This window comes from Heptranchias perlo, chromosome 17 (assembly GCF_035084215.1).
Source record: "Heptranchias perlo isolate sHepPer1 chromosome 17, sHepPer1.hap1, whole genome shotgun sequence".
Classification (NCBI taxonomy): Eukaryota; Metazoa; Chordata; class Chondrichthyes; order Hexanchiformes; family Hexanchidae; genus Heptranchias; species Heptranchias perlo.
The window spans coordinates 62,995,105-63,017,105 of NC_090341.1; the positions used below are offsets into that span (position 1 = coordinate 62,995,105).

General features: G+C 42.9%; 1 protein-coding gene across 1 annotated transcript; it reads left to right on the forward strand.

Moving 5' to 3' along the window:
• Nucleotides 1-138: 138 nt before the first annotated feature.
• LOC137333950 (RNA-binding protein 25-like) lies at nt 139-5,790 on the forward strand (the record flags this gene model as incomplete). Its single annotated transcript, XM_067998301.1, has 4 exons — nt 139-178; nt 418-505; nt 2,521-2,596; nt 5,686-5,790. Coding segments are annotated over 4 exons (309 nt in total), but the record flags the coding sequence as incomplete, so codon positions are not given.
• Nucleotides 5,791-22,001: the final 16,211 nt, after the last annotated feature.

Genomic DNA, 22,001 nt, shown 5'->3' on the forward strand with positions numbered 1-22,001 from the left:
TAGTGAGACAGTGTACCGGAGGGAGAGTAAGAGAGAGAGAGAGAGACCCAGAAAGAGAGAGAGAGAGTCACAGAGAGAAAGAGAGAGAGAGAGATAACCAGAGAGAGGGGGACAGAGAGAGGTGACCAGAGAGAGGTGGATAGAGAGAGAGAGAGAGACCCAGAACGAGAGAGAGAGAGTCACAGAGAGAAAGAGAGAGAGGGAACCAGAGAGAGAGTCACAGAGAGAGAAAGAGAGGAGTCCAGAGAGAGGGGGAGAGAGAGGGAGAGAGAGACTCGCTGTGATACAGATGGATAGAGATCCCTCTGGAGACCCAGAGGGAGAGAGAGGGAGAGACCCAGAGAGAGCGAAAAACCCAGAGACAGAGACAGAGAGAGAGAGACCTTGTGAGACAGTGTACCAGAGAGAGAGAGATAGAGAAATGGAGAGAGAGAGAGAGAGAGCAACACCGAGACAGAGAGAGGAAGAGAGAGAGAGAGAGTCAGAGAGAGAGAGAGAGTGAGAAGTGACCAGAGAGACGGGGGGAGAGAGAGAGAAAAAGAGAGTTGCAGAGATACAGATAGATAGAGACTCAAAGAGAGTGAGAGACCCAGAGAGAGTGAAAGACCCAGAGAGAGAGAGAGAGAGAGTCCCAGAGAGAGAGAAAGATTGAGACCTCGGGGAAGAGAGAGAGAGAGACCCAGGGATAGTGAGAGAGAGACTCAGAGAGAGAAGGAGAGAGAGAGAGACCCAGAGAGATCCAAAAAGAGAGGCAAAGGCCCAGAGTGAGACAGACCCAGAGAGAGCGTCCTCGAGAGAGAGAGAGGGGCCCTGGGAGAGAGAGATTGTGAGATAGGGAGAGAGAGAGAGACCCAGGGAGAGAGGATTAGGGTCCCAGTGGGCGGGGGGAGAGAGAGAGAGAAGCAGAGGGAGAGAGTGTGAGAGAGAGACCCAGAGAGATGGAGAGGGAGACCCAAATAGTGAGAGAGGCACACACACACAGAGCGAGACCCAGAGAGTGAGAGCGAGAGAAAGAGAGAGAGAGAGAGAGACCCAGAGAGAATGAGAGAGAAAGACCCAGAGAGAGAGAAAGAGTGAGACACAGGGTAAGAGAGAGAGAGACAGACCCAGGGTGAGAGAAAGAGAGAGAGAGACAGACCCAGGGAGAGAGAAAGAGAGAGAGAGACGGACCCAGGGAGAGAGAGAGAGAGAGAGTCAGAGAGAGATAGAGGGACCCAGAGAGATCCAGAAAGTGAGACAGAGGCCCAGAGAGAGACAGACAGAGAGAGACAGTCCTACAGTGAGAGAGAGAGAGACCCAGAAAGAGTGAGTGAGAGACACAAAGGGATAGATGCAGAGGGTGAGAGTGTGAGAGAGTGACCCAGAGAGATGGAGAGGGAGACCCAAAAAGTGAGAAAGAGAGACACACAGAGCGAGACCCGGAGAGTGAGAGCGAGAAAAAGAGAGAGATCCAGAGAGAGAGAGAGAGAGAGACCCAGAGAGAGATCCAGAAACAGAGGCAGAGGCCCAGAGAGAGACAAAGCCAGAGAGAGAGTGAAACCCAGGCAGAGAGAGAGAGAGAGACCCAGGGAGAGAGAGTGAGAGACCCAGTGGGAGAGAGAGAGAGAGAGATGAAGAGGGAGAGAGTGCGATAGAGAGACCTAGAGAGATGGAGAGGGAGGGCAAATAGTGAGAGAGACACACACAGAGCGAGACCCAGAGAGAGAGAGACCCAGAGAGAGGCAGATACCCAAAGAGAGAGAGAGAGATCCAGAGAGAGGGAGAGAGAGGGAGAGATAGAGAGAGGGAGATCCCCAGAGAGAGATAGACAGAGACCCAGAGAGAGTGTGAGAACTAGAGACAGACACCCAGAGAGAGAGGCAGAGATAGAGATAGAGACCCAGAGAGAGACACCAATGGAGAGAAAGTGAGAGACCCAGAGGGAGAGAGAGTGAGAGACCCAGACAGAGAGAGAGAGAGAGAGACCCAGAGAGAGAGAGAGAGAGCCCAGAAAGAGGAAGAGAGAGACCCAGAGAGAGTGACCCAGAGAGAGAGAGAGACCCAGGGAGAGAGTCAGCTCCAGAGAGAGAGAGATAGAGATCTTAGAGAGAGAGAGGCCCACAGAGAGAGAGATAGACCCCCAGAGACAGAGAGAGAGAGAGATGCAGAGAGAGAGTCCCAGAGAGTGAGATAGACCAGAAAAGAGCGAAAGAGAGATAGAAAGAGGGAGAGAAAGAGAGAGGACCAGAGCGAGAGAAAGACCCCGAGAGAGAGAGACCCCCGTGGAGAAAGAGATAGACCCAGAATGATAGAGGGAGATCCCCAGGGAGAAAGAGAGAGAGCCCAATGAGAGAGGGAGAGGGAGAAACCTAGAGAGAGACAGAAAGACACAGATAGAGAAAGCGAGAGACAGCCAGGCAGAGAGAGACCCAGAGTTACAGAGGGAGAGAGACACCCAAAATGATAGAGAGACCAAGAAAAAGAGGGTGAGAGATCCTAACCGAGAGAGAGGGAGAAAGAGAGAGTAACACCCAGAGAGAGAGAAAGAGAGAGATGCAGGGAGAGAGAGAGAGAGAGAGACAGAGGGGGAGAGAGAGAGAGAGAGAGACAGAGGGGGAGAGAGTGGGAGAGAGAGTGGTGGGTGGGGGAGAGGGAGCAACACTCAGACAAAGAGAGAGAGTTGCAGAGAGAGAGAGAGTGAGACCAGAGAAAGGGGGTGAGAGTCGAAGAGAGAGAGAGAGAAAGAAGGAGAGAGAGGCAGATATCCAGAGAAAGAGACCCAGATATAGTAGATAGAGAAAGAGATCTAGAGAGAGAGATCCAGATAGAGAGAGAGAGAGAACCAGAGAGAGAGAGAGTGTGAGACCCAGAGAGAGAGAGAGTGAAACCCTGAGAGAGAGAGAGGACCATAGAGAGGGGTGAGAGAGAGTGGACCAGAGAGAGAGAGAGAGACCCAGAGAGATGGAGAGAGGGACCCGAAAGAGGCCAGGGAGAGATAGAGAGACCCAGGGAGAGATAGAGAGGGAGAGAGACTCAGAGGGAGAGAGGGAGAGACCCAGACAGAGAGAGTGTGACCCAGAGAGAGAGGGGGAGAGAGAAACCCAGAGAGACAGTGAGAGAGAGAAACCCAGAGAGAGAGGGAGAGGGAGAGTGAGACCCAGAGAGAGAGAGAGAGAGATAGAGAGTCCCAGAGAGAGAGGGAGAGAGACCCAGGGTGAAAGAGACCCAGAGAGAGACCCAGTGAGGTCCAGAAAGAGAGAGAGAGAGACCCAGAGAGAGAGAGAGAACTAGTGAGACAGTTTACTGGAGGGAGAGTAAGAGAGAGAGAGAGAGACCCAGAGAGAGAGAGAGAGAGAGAGTCACAGAGAGAAAGAGAGAGAGAGAGATAACCAGAGAGAGGGGGACAGAGAGAGGTGACCAGAGAGAGGGGGATAGAGAGAGAGAGAGAGAGACCCAGAACAAGAGAGAGAGAGTCACAGAGAGAAAGAGAGAGAGGGAACCAGAGAGAGAGTCACAGAGAGAGAAAGAGAGGAGTCCAGAGAGAGGGGGAGAGAGAAGGAGAGAGAGACTCGCTGTGATACAGATGGATAGAGATCCCTCTGGAGACCCAGAGGGAGAGAGAGGGAGAGACCCAGAGAGAGCGAAAAACCCAGAGACAGTGACAGAGACAGAGACAGAGAGAGAGAGAGAGAGACCTAGTGAGACAGTGTACCAGAGAGAGAGATAGAGACATGGAGAGAGAGAGAGAGAGAGAGCAACACACAGACAGAGAGAGGAAGAGAGAGAGAGTCAGAGAGAGCGAGAGAGAGAAGGGACCCGAGAGACGGGGAGAGAGAGAGAGAGAAAAAGAGAGTTGCAGAGATACAGATAGATAGATACTCATAAAGATAGGAAGACCCAGAGAGAGAGTGAGAGACCCAGAGAGAGTGAAAGACCCAGAGAGAGAGAGAGAGAGAGTGAGAGAGAAAGAGAGAGAGACTCAGAGATAGATAGAGGGAGAGACCCCGAGAGACACAGAAAGAGAGGCAGAGGACCGGAGAGAGACAGACACAGAGAGAGAACAAGATAGAAACACAGATAGTGAGAGAGACCCAGGGATAGAGAGAGACCCAGAGAGAAAGAGAGAGAGAGAGACCCAGAGAGAGAGAGAGAGAGAGAGTCCCAGAGAGAGAGAAAGATTGAGACCCAGGGGAAGAGAGAGAGAGAGAGAGACACCCAGGGAGATGGAGAGAGAGAGAGAGTGAGAGATTCCCAGGGATAGAGAGAGAGAGACTCAGAGAGAGAAAGAGAGAGAGAGAGAGACCCAGAGAGATCCAGAAAGAGAGGCAAAGGTCCAGAGTGAGACAGACCAAGAGAGAGAGTCCTAGAGAGAGAGAGAGAGAGAGCCCCAGGAAGAGAGCGTTAGGGACCCAGTGGGGGGGAGATAGAGAGAGAGAAGCAGAGGGAGAGAGTGTGAGAGAGAGACCCAGAGAGATGGAGAGGGAGATCCAAATAGTGAGATAGGCACACACACACAGAGCGAGACCCATTGAGTGAGAGCGAGAGAAAGAGAGAGACCCAGAGAGAGAGAGAGACCCAGAGAGAATGAGAGAGAAAGACCCAGAGAAAGAGTGAGACCCAGGGAGAGAGAGAGAGAGAGAGAGAGAGACCGAGACAGACCCAGGGAGAGAGAAAGAGAGAGAGAGACAGACCCATGGAGAGAGATAGAGAGAGACTCAGAGAGAGATAGAGAGATCCAGAGAGATCCAGAAAGTGAGCCAGAGCCAGAGAGAGAGCGAAACCCAGGCAGAGAGAGAGAGAGAGAGAGATAGAGAGTGAGATAGAGACACAGATAGAGAGGGAGAGACCCAAGGAGAGAGAGTGGGAGTCCTAGTGGGAGAGAGAGAGAGATGAAGAGGGAGAGAGTGTGAGAGAGAGACAGAGAGATGGAGAGGGAGGGCAAATAGTGAGAGAGACACACACAGAGCGAGACCCAGAGAGAGAGAGAGAGAGATATCCAGAGAGAGGGAGGTACAGAGAGAGAGTGTGAGAACTAGAGACAGACACGCAGAGAGAGAGGCAGAGATCCAGAGAGAGAGAGAGATAGAGACCCAGAGAGAGACACCAATGGAGAGAAAGTGAGAGACCCAGAGGGAGAGAGAGAGAGAGAGGAAGAGAGCGAAAGAGAGAGTGACCCAGAGAGAGAGAGAGAGAGAGAGAGGAAGAGAGCGAAAGAGAGAGTGACCCAGAGAGAGAGAGAGAGAGAGACCCATGGAGAGGGCGAGAGAGAGAGAGAACTAGTGAGACAGTGTACCAGACGGAGAGAAAGAGAGAGAGAGAGAGAGAGATATAACCAGAGAGAGGGGGAGAGAGAGAGGTGACGAGAGAGAGGGGGATAGAGAGAGAGAGAGAGACCCAGAACGAGAGAGAGAGAGAGAGAGAGAGAGACTCACTGTGATACAGATGGATAGTGATCCCTCTGGAGACCCCGAGGGAGAGAGAGGGAGAGACCCAGAGAGAGCGAAAAACCCAGACCGAGTGAGACAGTGTACCAGAGAGAGAGAGAGAGATAGAGAAATGGAGAGAGAGAGAGAGAGACCCAGGGAGAGAGGGTTAGGGTCCCAGTGGGGGGGAGAGAGAGAGAGAAGCAGAGGGAGAGAGTGTGAGAGAGAGACCCAGAGAGATGGAGAGGGAGACCCAAATAGTGAGAGAGGCACACACACACAGAGCGAGACCCAGGGAGTCAGAGCGAGAGAAAGAGAGAGAGAGAGAGAGAGAGACCCAGAGAGAGAGAGAGAGAGACCCAGAGAGAATGAGAGAGAAAGACACAGAGAGAGAGAAAGAGTGAGACCCAGGGAGAGAGAAAGAGAGAGAGAGACAGACCCAGGGAGAGAGAAAGAGAGAGAGAGACAGACCCAGGGAGAAAGCGAGAGAGAGACAGACCCAGGGGGAGAGAGAGAGACAGACTCAGAGAGAGATAGAGAGACCCAGAGAGAGATAGAGAGATCCAGAAAGTGAGACAGAGGCCCAGAGAGAGACCCAGAAAGAGTGAGTGAGAGTCCCTTCGTTGAGGGTTCTATAACAAGGGGACATAGATTCAAGGTAAAAGGCGGGAGGTTTAGAGGGGATTTGAGAAAGTACTTTTTCACCCAGAGGGTGGTTGGAGTCTGGAACTCACTGCCTGAGAGGGTTGTGGAGGCAGGAACCCTCACAACATTCAAGAAGCATTTGGATGAGCACTTGAAATGCCATAGCATACAAGGCTACGGACCAAATGCTGGAATATGGGATTAGAGTAGACAGGGCTTGATGGCCGGCGCGGACACGATGGGCCGAAGGGCCCCTATCCGTGCTGTATAACTCTATGACTCTATGACCCAGAGGGAGAGATGCAGAGGGTGAGAGTGTGAGAGAGCGACCCAGAGAGATGGAGAGGGAGACCCAAAAAGTGAGAAAGAGAGACACACAGAGCGAGACCCAGAGAGTGAGAGCGAGAAAAAGAGAGAGATCCAGAGAGAGAGAGAGAGAGAGACTCACTGTGATACAGATGGATAGTGATCCCTCTGGAGACCCAGAGGGAGAGAGAGGGAGAGACCCAGAGAGAGCGAAAAACCCAGACCTAGTGAGACAGTGTACCAGAGAGAGAGAGAGAGATACAGAAATGGAGAGAGAGAGAGAGAGAGCAACACCCAGACAGAGAGAGGAAGAGAGAGAGAGAGAGAGAAGGGATCAGAGAGAAGGTGAGAGAGAGAGAGAGAAATAGAGAGTTGCAGAGATACAGATAGATCGAGACTCAAAGATAGGAAGACCCAGAGAGAGAGACAGAGTGAGAGAGATAGAGAGAGAGACTCAGAGAGAGATAGAGGGAGAGACCCCGAGAGACCCAGAAAGAGAGGCAGAGGTCCGGAGAGAGACAGACACAGAGAGAGAACAAGATAGAAACACAGATAGTGAGAGAGACCCAGGGATAGAGAGAGAGAGAGTCCCAGAGAGAGAGAAAGATTGAGACCCAGGGGAAGAGAGAGAGAGAGAAAGAGAGAGAGAGACACCCAGGGAGATAGAGGAGCAAATATGTAAGGAGATTACAGACAGCTGCAAGAAAAATAGGGTGGTAATAGTAGGGGACTTTAACTTTCCCAACATTGACTGGGACAGCCATAGCATTAGGGGCTTGGATGGAGAGAAATTTGTTGAGTGTATTCAGGAGGAATTTCTCATTCAGTATGTGGATGGCCCGACTAGAGAGGGGGCAAAACTTGACCTCCTCTTGGGAAATAAGGAAGGGCAGGTGACAGAAGTGTTAGTGAGGGATCACTTTGGGACCAGTGATCATAATTCCATTAGTTTTAAGATAGCTATGGAGAAGGATAGGTCTGGCCCAAAAGTTAAAATTCTAAATTGAGGAAAGGCCAATTTTGATGGTATTAGACAGGAACTTTCAGAAGTTGATTGGGAGAGTCTGTTGGCAGGCAAAGGGACGTCTGGTAAGTGGGAGGCTTTCAAAAGTGTGTTAACCAGGGTTCAGGGTAAGCACATTCCTTATAAAGTGAAGGGCAAGGCTGGTAGAAGTAGGGAACCTTGGATGACTCGGGAGATTGAGGCACTAGTCAAAAATAAGAAGGAGGCATATGACATGCATAGGCAGCTGGGATCAAGTGGATCCCTTGAAGAGTATAGAGATTGCCGGAGTAGAGTTAAGAGAGAAATCAGGAGGGCAAAAAGGGGATATGAGATTGCTTTGGCAGATCAGGCAAAGGTGAATCCAAAGAGCTTCTACAAATACATAAAGGGCAAAAGGGTAACTAGGGAGAGAGTAGGGCCTCTTAAGGATCAACAAGGTCATCTAAGTGCGGAACCACAAGAGATGGGTGAGATCCTGAATGAATATTTCACATCGGTATTTACGGTTGAGAAAGGCATGGATGTTAGGGAACTTGGGGAAATAAATAGTGATGTCTTGAGGAGTGTACATATTACAGAGAGGGAGGTGCTGGAAGTCTTAACGCGCATCAAGGTAGATAAATCTCCGGGACCTGATGAAATGTATCCCAGGACGTTATGGGAGGTTAGGGAGGAAATTGCGGGTCCCCTAGCAGAGATATTTGAATCATCCACCGCTACAGGTGAGGTGCCTGAAGATTGGAGGGTAGCAAATGTTGTGCCTTTGTTTAAGAAGGGCGGCAGGGAAAAGCCTGGGAACTACAGACCAGTGAGCCTGACATCTGTAGTGGGTAAGTTGTTAGAGGGTATTCTGAGGGACAGGATCTACAGGCATTTGGAGAGGCAGGGACTAATTAGGAACAGTCAGCATGGTTTTGTGAGAGGAAAATCATGTCTCACGAATTTGATTGAGTTTTTTGAAGGGGTAACCAAGAAGATAGATGAGGGCTGTGCAGTAGACGTGGTCTACATGGACTTCAGCAAAGCATTTGACAAGGTACCGCATGGTAGGTTGTTACATAAGGTTAAATCTCATGGGATCCAAGGTGAGGTAGCCAATTGGATACAAAATTGGCTTGACGACAGAAGACAGAGGGTGGTTGTCGAGGGTTGTTTTTCAAACTGGATGCCTGTGTCCAGCGGTGTGCCTCAGGGATCGGTGCTGGGTCCGCTGTTATTTGTTATTTATATTAATGATTTGGATGAGAATTTAGGAGGCATGGTTAGTAAGTTTGCAGATGACACCAAGATTGGTGGCATTGTGGACAGTGAAGAAGGTTATCTAGGATTGCAACGGGATCTTGATAAATTGGGCCAGTGGGCCGATGAATGGCAGATGGAGTTTAATTTAGATAAATGTGAGGTAATGCATTTTGGTAGATCGAATCGGGCCAGGACCTACTCCGTTAATGGTAGGGCGTTGGGGAGAGTTATAGAACAAAGAGATCTAGGAGTACAGATTCATAGCTCCTTGAAAGTGGAGTCACAGGTGGATAGGGTGGTGAAGAAGGCATTCAGCATGCTTGGTTTCATTGGTCAGAACATTGAATGCAGGAGTTGGGATGTCTTGTTGAAGTTGTACAGGGCATTGGTGAGGCCACACTTGGAGTACTGTGTACAGTTCTGGTCACCCTATTATAGAAAGGATATTATTAAACTAGAAAGAGTGCAGAAAAGATTTACTAGGATGCTACCGGGACTTGATGGTTTGACTTACAGGGAGAGGTTAGACAGACTGGGACTTTATTCCCTGGAGAGTAGGAGGTTAAGGGGTGATCTTATAGAAGTCTATAAAATAATGAGGGGCATATATAAGGTCGATAGTCAAAATCTTTTCCCAAAGGTAGGGGAGTCTATAACGAGGGGGCACAGATTTAAGGTGAGAGGGGAGAGATACAAAAGGATCCAGAGGGGCAATTTTTTCACTCAAAGGGTGGTGAGTGTCTGGAACGAGCTGCCAGAGGCAGTAGTAGAGGCGGGTACAATTTTGTCTTTTAAAAAGCATTTGGACAGTTACATGGGGAAGATGGGTATCGAGGGATATGGGCCAAGTGCAGGCAATTGGGACTAGCTTAGTGGTATAAACTGGGCGACATGGACATGTTGGGCCGAAGGGCCTGTTTCCATGTTGTAACTTCTATGATTCTATGATTCTATGATTCTATGAGAGAGAGAGACCCAGAGAGATCCAGAAAGAGAGGCATAAGGCCCAGAGTGAGAGAAACCCAGAGAGAGCGTCCTAGAGAGAGAGAGAGAGACCCTGGGAGAGAGAGATTGTGAGATAGATAGAGAGAGAGAGAGACCCAGGGAGAGAGGGTTAGGGTCCCAGTGGGGGGGGGGGGGAGAGAGAGAGAGAAGCAGAGGGAGCGAGTGTGAGAGAGAGACCCAGAGAGATGGAGAGGGAGACCCAAATAGTGAGAGAGGCACACACACACAGAGCGAGACCCAGGGAGTGAGAGCGAGAGAAAGAGAGAGAGAGAGACCCAGAGAGAGAGAGAGAGACCCAGAGAGAATGAGAGAGAAAGACCCAGAGAGAGAGAAAGAGTGAGAGAGAGAGACCCAGGGAGAGAGAAAGAGAGAGAGAGAGAGACCCAGGGAGAGAGAAAGTGAGAGAGAGACAGACCCAGGGAGAAAGCGAGAGAGAGAGACTCAGAGAGAGATAGAGGGACCCAGAGAGATCCAGAAAGTGAGACAGAGGCCCAGAGAGAGACAGACAGAGAGAGAGAGTCCTACAGTGAGAGAGAGAGAGAGAGACCCAGAAAGAGTGAGTGAGAGTCCCTTCGTTGAGGGTTCTATAACAAGGGGACATAGATTCAAGGTAAAAGGCGGGAGGTTTAGGGGGGATTTGAGAAAGACCTTTTTCACCCAGAGGGTGGTTGGAGTCTGGAACTCACTGCCTGAAAGGGTTGTGGAGGCAGGAACCCTCACAACATTCAAGAAGCATTTGGATGAGCACTTGAAATGCCATAGCATACAAGGCTACGGACCAAATGCTGGAATATGGGATTAGAGTAGACTGGGCTTGATGGCCGGCGCGGACACGATGGGCCGAAGGGCCTCTATCCGTGCTGTATAACTCTATGACCCAGAGGGAGAGATGCAGAGGGTGAGAGTGTGAGAGAGCGACCCAGAGAGATGGAGAGGGAGACCCAAAAAGTGAGAAAGAGAGACACACAGAGCGAGACCCGGAGAGTGAGAGCGAGAAAAAGAGAGAGATCCAGAGAGAGAGAGAGAGAGAGAGAGATCCAGAGAGAGAGAGAGAGATCCTTAGAGCGATAGAGAGAGAGACCCAGAGAGAGATCCAGAAAGAGAGGCAGAGGCCCAGAGAGAGACAGAGCCAGAGAGAGAGCGAAACCCAGGCAGAGAGAGAGAGAGAGAGATAGAGAGCGAGATACAGACACAGATGGAGAGAGAGAGACCCAGGGAGAGAGAGTGAGAGACCCAGTGGGAGAGAGAGAGAGAGAGAGATGAAGAGGGAGAGATTGTGAGAGAGAGAGAGAGTGTGAGAGAGAGACCTAGAGAGATGGAGAGGGAGGGCAAATAGTGAGAGAGACACACACAGAGCGAGACCCAGAGAGAGAGAGAGAGAGGTACAGAGTGAGATAGACAGAGACCCAGAGAGAGTGTGAGAACTAGAGACAGACACCCAGAGAGAGGCAGAGATCCAGAGAGAGAGAGAGATAGAGATAGAGACCCAGAGAGAGACACCCATGGAGAGAAAGTGAGAGACCCAGAGGGAGAGTGAGAGACCCAGGCAGAGAGAGAGAGAGACCCAGAGAGAGAGAGAGCCCAGAGAGAGGAAGAGAGAGACCCAGAGAGTGTGACCCAGAGAGAGAGAGAGAGAGTTACAGAGAGAGAGAGAGAGAGAGAGAGATAACCAGAGAAAGGGGGATAGAGAGAGAGAGAGAGAGAGTGACCCAGAACGAGTGAGAGAGAGAGTCACAGAGAGAAAGAGAGAGAGAGAACCAGAGAGATAGTCACAGAGAGAGAGAGAGAGACTCGCTGTGATACAGATGGATAGAGATCCCTCTGGAGACCCAGAGGGAGAGAGAGGGAGAGACCCAGAGAGAGAGACAGAGACAGAGAGAGAGACCTAGTGAGACAGTGTACCAAAGAGAGAGAGAGATAGAAAAATAGAGAGAGAGAGAGAGAGAGAGCGCAACACCCAGACAGAGAGAAGAAGAGAGAGAGAGTCACAGGGAGAGAGAGAGAGAGAGAGAGAAACAGAGTTGCAGAGATACAGATAGATAGAGACTCATAAATATAGGAAGACCCAGAGAGAGAGTGAGAGACCCAGAGAGAGAGTGAGAGACCCAGAGAGAGAGTGAGAGACCCAGAGAGAGAGAGAGAGAGAGAGTGAGAGAGAAAGAGAGAGACTCAGAGAGAGATAGAGGGAGAGACCCCGAGAGACCCAGAAAGAGAGGCAGAGGTCCGGAGAGAGACAGACACAGAGAGAGAACAAGATAGAAACACAGATAGTGAGAGATGCCCAGTGAGAGAGAGAGACCCAGAGAGAGAGAGAGAGAGAGAGACCCAGAGAGAGTGAGAGAGTGAGAGTCCCAGAGAGAGAGAAAGATTGAGACCCAGGGGAAGAGAGAGAGAGAGAGAGACTCAGAGAGAGAAAGAGAGAGAGCGAGTCCCAGAGAGATCCAGAAAGAGAGGCAAAGGCCCAGAGTGAGACAGACCCAGTGAGAGAGTCCTAGAGAGAGAGAGAGAGACCCTGGGAGAGAGAGATTGTGAGATAGAAAGCGAGAGAGATAGAGAGAGAGAGAGAGAGAGACCCAGGGAGAGAGGGTTAGGGACCCAGTGGGGGGAAGAGAGAGAGAGAGAAGCAGAGGGAGAGAGTGTGAGAGAGACCCAGAGAGATGGAGAGGGAGACACAAATAGTGAGAGAGGCACACACACACAGAGCGAGACCCATAGAGTGAGAGCGAGAGGAAGAGAGAGAGAGAGAGAGACCCAGAGAGAGTGAGAGAGAGAGAGTCCCAGAGAGAGTGAGAGAGACCCAGAGAGAGTGAGAGAGAGAGACAGGGAGAGAAAGAGTGAGAGACAGACCCAGGGAGAGAGAGAGAGAGAGACTCAGAGAGAGATAGAGGCACCCAGAGAGATCCAGAAAGTGAGACAGAGGCCCAGAGATAGACAGGCAGAGAGAGACAGTCCTACAGTGAGAGAGAGGGAGACCCAGAGGGAGAGATGCAGAGGGAGAGAGTGTGAGAGAGCGACCCAGAGAGATGGAGAGGGAGACCCAAAAAGTGAGAAAGAGAGACACACAGAGCGAGACCCAGAGAGTGAGAGCGAGAAAAAGAGAGAGATCCAGAGAGAGAGAGAGAGATCGAGATCCAGAGAGAGATAGAGAGAGAGGCCCAGAGAGAGACAGACCCAGAGAGAGAGCGAAACCCAGGCACAGAGAGAGAGAGAGATAGAGAGCGAGATAGAGACACAGATAGAGAGAGAGAGAGACCCAGGGAGAGAGAGTGAGAGACCCAGTGGGAGAGCGAGAGAGAGATGAAGAGGGAGAGAGAGACCTAGAGAGATGGAGAGGGAGGGAAAATAGTGAGAGAGACACACACAGAGCGAGACCCAGAGAGAGAGAGCGGCAGATACCCAGAGGGAGAGAGAGAGAGAGATCCAGAGAGAGGGAGAGAGATCCAGAGAGAGACACCCATGGAGAGAAAGTGAGAGACCCAGAGGGAGAGAGAGTGAGAGACCCAGACAGAGAGAGACAGACCCAGAGAGAGAGAGAGAGACCCAGAGAGAGTGACCCAGAGAGAGAGAGAGACCCAGGGAGAGAGGGAGAGAGAGAGAGACCAGAGAGATAGAAAGGGAGAACCAGAGAGAGAGAGAGTGAGACCCAGAGGGAGAGAGAGTGAGAGCCAGAGAGAGAGTGAGACACAGAGGGAGGGAGGGAGTGATAACCAGAAAGAAAGAGAGACTCAGACAGAGAGAGAGAGGGAAAGAATCACAAATAGAGAGAGAGAACGAGACCAAGAGAGAGAGAGAGAGTGAGAGATGCAGAGACAAAGAGAGTGAGAGTTGCAGAGACAGAGAGAGTGAGAGATGCAGAGAGAGCGAGAGTGAGAGAGTGAGACCCAAAGGGAGAAAGAGAGTGTGAGAGACCCATAGAGAGAGAGAAACCCAGAGAGAGGGAGGGAGAGAGAGACCCAGGGAGAGAGTCAGCTCCAGAGAGAGAGAGATGCCCAGAGAGAGAGAGAGACCCCCAGAGAGAGAGAGAGACCACAGAGAGAGAGACCCCCAGAGAGAGAGAGAGAGACCCCCAGAGAGAGAGAGAGACCCCCAGAGAGAGAGAGACCCCCAGAGAGAGAGAGACCCCCAGAGAGAGAGAGACCCCCAGAGAGAGAGAGAGACCCCCAGAGAGAGAGAGAGAGAGGGACGCAGAGAGAGAGTCCCAGAGAGAGAGAAAGACCAGAAAAGAGCGAAAGAGAGATAGAAAGAGGGAGAGAGAGAGAAAGGCCCAGAGCGAGAAAAGACTCCGAGAGAGAGAGACCCCCATAGAGAAAGAGATAGACCCAGAAAGATAGAGGGAGATCCCCAGGGAAAGAAAGAGACCCAGAGAGAGAGGGAGAGAGACACCCAGATGGAAAGGGAGAGTGAGAGACCCAGAGACGAGAGAAAGGGAAAGAGAGACCATTTATGTGCACCACACTATCTACAATAAATTAAATATTTGAATTATTTATACAATAAGTTAAACACTTGGATAATTTATATAATCAGTTATAGACTTGACTTCCTCATATATTAATTAAACAATTGAATTATTTGTATAATAAATGAATCAATTGAATTATTTATATAATAAAATACACACTTGAATTATTTACAGAATTTATGAAACAATTAATAATTTAGATGATAAATTAAACACTTGAATAGATAATCAATTAAACTCTTGAATAATTTACATAATAAATTAAACGATTCAATTATTTACATAATAAATTAAACACTTGAATATTTGTATAATAAACTAATCAATTGAATTATTTAGATAATAAATTAAACACTTGGTTATTTATATGATCAGTGAAACACTTCAATAATTTATATAATCAATCATACACTTGGATTCTTCATACAATAAATTAAACAATTGATTTATTTATATAATAAATTAACATTTTAATTATTTATGTAATAAATTAAACCCTTCATTATATAATAAATTAAACAATTCATTATAAATTAAACTGTTGAATTATTTATATAATAATTTAAACTATTGAATTATTTTTCCAATAAAATAAACAATTGAACAATTTATATAATTAAACAATTTAATTATATAATAAATTAAACACTTGAATTATTTATATTATAAATTAAACACTTGAATTATTTATATTATAAATTAAACACTTGAATAATTTATATAATGAATTACACACTTGACCTCTTCATATAATAAATTAAACAACTGATTTATTTGTGTGATAAATTAATCAATTGAATTATTTAGATAATAAATTAAACATGACTTCTTTATAAAATAAATGAAACAATTTAATTATATAATAAATAAAACACTTGACTTCTTCATATAATAAATTAAACAATTCATTTTTATGTAATGAATATAACAATTGATTATTTCTATAACTAATTAATCTGTAGAATTATTTATATAATAAATTAATCAATGTAATTATTTAGATAATAAATTAAACTATTGAATTATTTTTATAGTAAATTAAACACTTGACTTCTTTATATAATAAAGTAAACATTTAATTATTTAGATAATCAATCAATTGAATTATTTATATAGTAACTTGAACACTTGATTATTTATATAATAAATTAAACAATTGAATTATTTATTTGTTTAGTAAAGTATTGAAGTATTTTTACAATAAATTAAACACTTGACTTCTTCATATAATAAATCAAATTTGGTGGATACAGTAGCACAGAGGTTATGTTAGTGGACTAGTAATCTAGAGGCCTGGACTAATACTCCAGGTCCTGGCACGGCAGCTGGGGAATTAAAATTCAATTAATTAAATAAAATCTGGAATTAAAATACTAGTATCAGTAATGATGGCCATGAAACTACCGGATTGTCGTAAAAATCCGTCTGGTTCACTAATGTCCTTCAGGGAAGGAAACCTGCCGTCCTTACCCAGTCCGGCCTATATGTGATTCCAGACCCACAGCAATGTGGTTGATTCTTAAATGCCCTCTGAAATGGCCTAGCAAGCCTCTCAGTTGTACAATCTTGCTAAAAGAAAAGTTATAATAAACATAAAACCGGACGGACCACCCGGCATCGGACCACTGGGCACCGGACACAACAAAGGCAAACCAAGCCCAGTCGACCCTGCAAAGTCCTCCTCACTAACATCTGGGGACTTGTGCCAAAATTGGGAGAGCTGTCCCACAGACTAGTCAAGCAACAGCCTGACAGAGCCATACTCACAGAATCATATCTTTCAGCCAACATCCCAGACTCTTTCATCACCATCTCTGGGTATGCCCTGTCCCACAGGCAGGACAGACCCACCAGAGGTGGCGGTACAGTGATATACAGTCAGGAGGGAGTGGCCCTGAGAGTCCTCAATATTGACTCTGGACCCCATGAAATCTCATGGCATCAGGTCAAACATGGGCAAGGAAACCTCCTGCTGATTACCACCTACCGTCCTCCCTCAGCTGATGAATCAGTCCTCCTCTATGTTCAGCACCACTTGAAGGAAGCACTGAGGGTAGCAAGGGCACAGAATGTACTCTGGGTGGGGGACTTCAATGTCCATCACCAAGAGTGGCTCGGTAGCACTGCTACTGACTGAGCTGGCCGAGTCCTGAAGGACATAGATGCCAGACTGGGCCTGCGACAGGTGGTGAGCAAACCAACACGAGGGAAAAACCTACTTGACCTCGTCCTCACCATTCTACCTGTCGCAGATGCATCTGTCCATGACAGTATTGGTAGGAGTGACCACCGCACAGTCCTCGTGGAGACGAAGTCCCGTCTTCACACTGAGGACACCATCCAATGCGTTTTGTGGCACTATCACTGTGCTAAATGGGATAGATTCAGAACAGATCTAGCAGTTCAAAACTGGGCATACATGAGGTGCTGTGGGCCATCAGCAGCAGCAGAATTGTATTCCAGCACAATCTGTAACCTCATGGCCCGGCTATTCCTCACTCTACCATTACCAACAAGCCAGGGGATCAACCCTGGTTCAATGAGGAGTGCAGGAGAGCATGCCAGGAGCAGCACCAGGCGTACCTAAAAATAAGGTGCCAACCTGGTGAAGCTACAACTCAGGACTACATGCATGCTAAACAGCGGAAGCAACATGCTATAGACAGAGCTAAGCGATTCCACAACCAACGAATCAGATCAAAGCTCTGCAGTCCTGCCACATCCAGTCGTGAATGGTGGTGGACAATTAAACAACTAACGGGAGGAGGAGGCTCTGTAAACATCCCCATCCTCAATGATGGCAGAGTCCAGCACGTGAGTGCAAAAGAGAAGGATTAAGCATTTGCAACCATCTTCAGCCAGAAGTGCCGAGTGGATGATCCATCTCGGCCTCCTCCCGATATCCCCACCATCACAGAAGCCAGTCTTCAGCCAATTCGATTCACTCCACGTGATATCAAGAAACGGCTGAGTGCACTGGATACAGCAAAGGCTATGGGCCCTGACAACATCCCGGCTGTAGTGCTGAAGACTTGTGCTCCAGTACTAACTGTGCCTCTAGCCAAGCTGTTCCACGACAGCTATAACACTGGCATCCACCCGACAATGTGGAAAATTGCCCAGGTATGTCCTGTCCACAAAAAGGATAAATCCAATCCGGCCAATTACTGCCCCATCAGTCTACTCTCAATCATCAGCAAAGTGATGGAAGGTGTCGTCGACAGTGCTATCAAGTGGCACGTACTCACCAATAACCTGCTCGCCGATGCTCAGTTTGAGCTCTGCCAGGACCACTCGGCTCCAGACCTCATTACAGCCTTAGACAAAAGAGCTGAATTCCAGAGGTGAGGTGAGAGTGACTGCCCTTGACATCAAAGCAGCATTTGACCGAGTATGGTACCAAGGAGCCCTAGTAAAATTGAAGTCAATGGGAGACAGGGGGAAAACTCTCCAGTGGCTGGAGTCATACCTAGCACAAAGGAAGATGGCAGTGGTTGTTGGAGGCCAATCATCTCAGCCCCAGGACATTGTTGCAGGTGTTCCTCAGGGCAGTGTCCTAGGCCCAACCATCTTCAGCTGCTTCATCAATGACCTTCCCTCCATCATAAGGTCAGAAATGGGGATGTTTGCTGATGATTGCACAGTGTTCAGTTCCATTCGCAACTCCTCAAATAATGAAGCAATCCGAGCCCACATGCTGCAAGGCCTGGACAACATCCAGGCTTGGGCTCATAAGTGGCAAGTAACATTCGCGCCAGGCAATGACCATCTCAAACAAGAGAGAGTCTAATCACCTCACCTTGACATTCAGTGGCATTACCATCGCCGAATCCCCCACCATCAACATCCTGGGGGTCATCATTGACCAGAAACTTAACTGGACTAGCCATATAAATACTGTGGCTACAAGAGCAGGTCAGAGGCTGGGTATTCTGCGGCGAGTGACTCACCTCCTGACTCCCCAAAGCCTTTCCACCATCTACAAGGCACAAGTCAGGATTGTGATGGAATACTTTCCATTTACCTGGATGAGTGCAGCTCCAACAACACTCAAGAAGCTCGACACCATCCAGGACAAGCAGCCCGCTTGATTGGCACCCCATCCACCACCCTAAACATTCACTCCCTTCACCACCGGTGCATTGTGGCTGCAGTGTGTACCATCCACAGGATGCACTGCAGCAACTCGCCAAGGCTTCTTCGACAGCACCTCCCAAACCCGCGACCTCTACCACCTGGAAGGACAAGAGCAGCAGGCGCATGGGAACAACACCACCTGCACGTTCCCCTCCAAGTCACACACCATCCCGACTTGGAAATATATCGCCGTTCCTTCATCGTCACTGTGTCAAAATCCTGGAACTCCCTTCCTAACAGCACTGTGGGAGAACCGTCACCACACGGACTGCAGCGGTTCAAGAAGGCGGCTCACCACCACCTTCTCAAGGGCAATTAGGGATGGACAATAAATGCCGGCCTCGCCAGCGACACCCACATCCCATGAACAAATAAAAAAAATCAAAGGTTTTAATTATATGACTATTTTAAAATTTATTGTACATTTAATTCAAGTGTTTAAATTATTATTACACAAATAATTCATGTGTTTAATTCATTATAAAATTATTTAAGTGTTTAATTAACAATATAAATAATTCACGCTTTTAATTTATTATATATATATCATTAAATAGTTTAATTTATTCAGTGTATAATTTATTATATAAATAATTCTCTTGTTTAATTTATTACATGAATAATCAACATTTTAATCTACAATATAAATAGTTCAAATGATTAATTTATTATACAAATAATTCACTTGCTTAACTTATTATGTAAATAATTATCTCGTTTAATTTATTATATAATTAATTCAATTGTTTAATTTATTATATTCATTTTTTAAAATTATTACATAAATAATTCAATTGTTTAATTTATTATATACATAATTGAACAATTAAATTTATTATATCAATAATTCATTGTTCAATTTATTATATAAATAATTCTCTTGCTTAATTTATTATATAAATAATTCAAAGCTTTAATTTATTGCATAAATAATTCAAGTGTTTTAGTTATTATATAATTATTTTTAAATGCATTATATATTTAATTCAAGTGTTTATTTAACAATATAAATTATTCACTTGTTTAATTTATTATATAAATAGTTAAATAGTTTAATTTATCATACAAATAATTCAAGTGTATAATTTATTATATATATATATATAAGTCAAGTGTATAAATTATTTTATAAATAATATCAATTGTTTAATTTAAAATATAAATAATTCAAATGTTTAATTTATCATATAAATAATGCAAGTGTTTAATTTATAATATATTTTTTTTCTTAATTTATAATATAAATAATTTTCTTGTTTAATTTATTATATAAATAAGTCATCTGTATATTTTGTTATATAAATAATTCACTTGATTAATTTATTTTGTAAGTAATTCTCTTGTTTAATTTATTATATAAATAATTGAAAGGTTTAATTTATTGCATAAATTATTCAAGTGTTTTAATTATTATTTGATTGTTTTTAAAATTGATATAAACAATGCGAGTGTTTAATTTATTTTAAAAATTATTCAAGTGCTAATTAACAATATAAATAATTCACTTGTTCAATTTATTATATAAATAATTAATTGTTTAATTTATTACATCAATAATTCACTTTTTTTATTTATTATGTAAATAATTCTTTTATTTAAATTATAAAATAATTCAAAGGTTTAAATTATTATATAAATAATTCAATTGTTTAATTTATTATATACATAATTGAACAGTTTAATTTATTATATCAATAATTCATTGTTCAATTTATTATATAATAATTCAATAATTTATTTTATTAAATAAAAATTTCAATCCTTTAATTTATTATATAAATAATTCTCTTGCTTAATTTATTATATAAATAATTCAAAGCTTTAATTTATTGCATAAATTATTCAAGTGTTTTAGTTATTATATAATTATTTTTAAATGCATTATATATTTAATTCAAGTGTTTATTTAACAATATAAATTATTCACTTGTTTAATTTATCATATAAATAATTAATTGCTAAATTTATTATATAAATCAATTGTTTAATTTATTATGTAAATAATACTCTGGTTTAATTTATTATATAAATAATTCAAAGATTTCATTTATTGTATAAATAATTCATTTTTTTCATTTATTTTATAAGTAATCAACTGTTCAATTTGTTATATAAGTTATTCTCTTGTTTAATTTATTGTATAAATAATCCAATTGGTTAATTTATTATATAAATAATTCAAGTGTTTATATATCATAGAATTATTTTTTAAAATGTATTATATAAATAATACTCTTGTTTAATTTATAATATAAATAATTCATTTGATTGATTTATTATGTAAATAATTATCTTGTTTAATTTGTGATATAAATAGTTCAAAGGTTTAATTTATTGAATAAATAATTCTCTTGCTTTCGTAAATATATAAATAATTCTCTTGTTTAATTTATTATATAAATAGTCCACGGAATAATTTATTGAATAAGTAATTCAATTGGTTAATTTATTATATAAGTAATCAAATGTTTAATTTACAATATAAATAGTTCAAATGTTTAATTTATTATGCAAATATTTCAAGCATTCAATTGATTATCTAAATAACTGAAAATTTTAATGTATTATATAAATAATTCAAGTGTTTAATTTATTAAATAAATAATTCAATTGATTAATTGATTATCTAAAATTTTCAGGAGTTCAATTTATTATATAAAAAATCAATTGTTTAATTCATTATATAATTCAATAGTTTAATTTATTGTATAAATAATTCAAATGTTTAATTTATTATATAAATAATCAACTTGTTTAATTTATTATGTAAGTAATTCTCTTGTTTAATTTATAATATATATAATTCAAGTGTTTAATTTTTTAAAAATTTGTGTTTAATTAACAATATAAATAATTCCGTTGTTTAATTTATTATACAAATAATTCAAGTGTATAATTTATTATATAAAATAGTCAAGTGCATAGTTTAATGTATTCTATAAATAGGTGAAAGTTTTAATTTATTGAATAAATATTTGACTTGTTTAATTTATTATAAGAATTCACTTGTTTCATTTACAATATAAACAATTCATATGTTTAATGTATTATATCAATAATTCAAGAGTTTAATTTATAATAATAATTCAAGTGTTTAAATTATTATAAAATTATTCGTGTTTAATTTATTTTATAATTAATTATTAATTTTTTAATATAAATAATCCAAGCATTTAATTTATTGTATAAATAATTCACATTTTTAAATTATTATACAAATAATTCAAGTGTTTAATTCATTAAATAAATAATTCAATTGTTTAATTGATCACCTAAATTATTCGATAGTTTAATTCATTATAAACAAAATTCAATTGTTTAATTTATTACATAATTCAATAGTTTTATTTATTGTATAAATAATTCAAATGTTTAATTAATTATATAAATAATCAACTGCTAAATTAACAATATAAATAATTCACTTGTTTAATTTATTATACAAATAATTAAATTGTTTAATTTATTGCATAAATAACTCAAAGGTTTAATTTATTGAATAAATAATTATCTTGTTTAGTTTATTATATAAATAATTCAAAGGTTTAATTTATTGAATACATAATTCAAGTGTTTTAATTATATTATTTTTAAAATTTATTATATAAATAATACAATGTATAATTTATTATAAAATTATTCAATTGTTTAATTAACAATATAGATAATTCACTTGTTTAATATATTATATAAATAAAAAGTTTAATTTATTATATAAATAATTCAATTGTTTAATGTATCATATAAATAATTCAATTGTTTAATGTATTATATAAATAACTCAAAGGTTTAATTA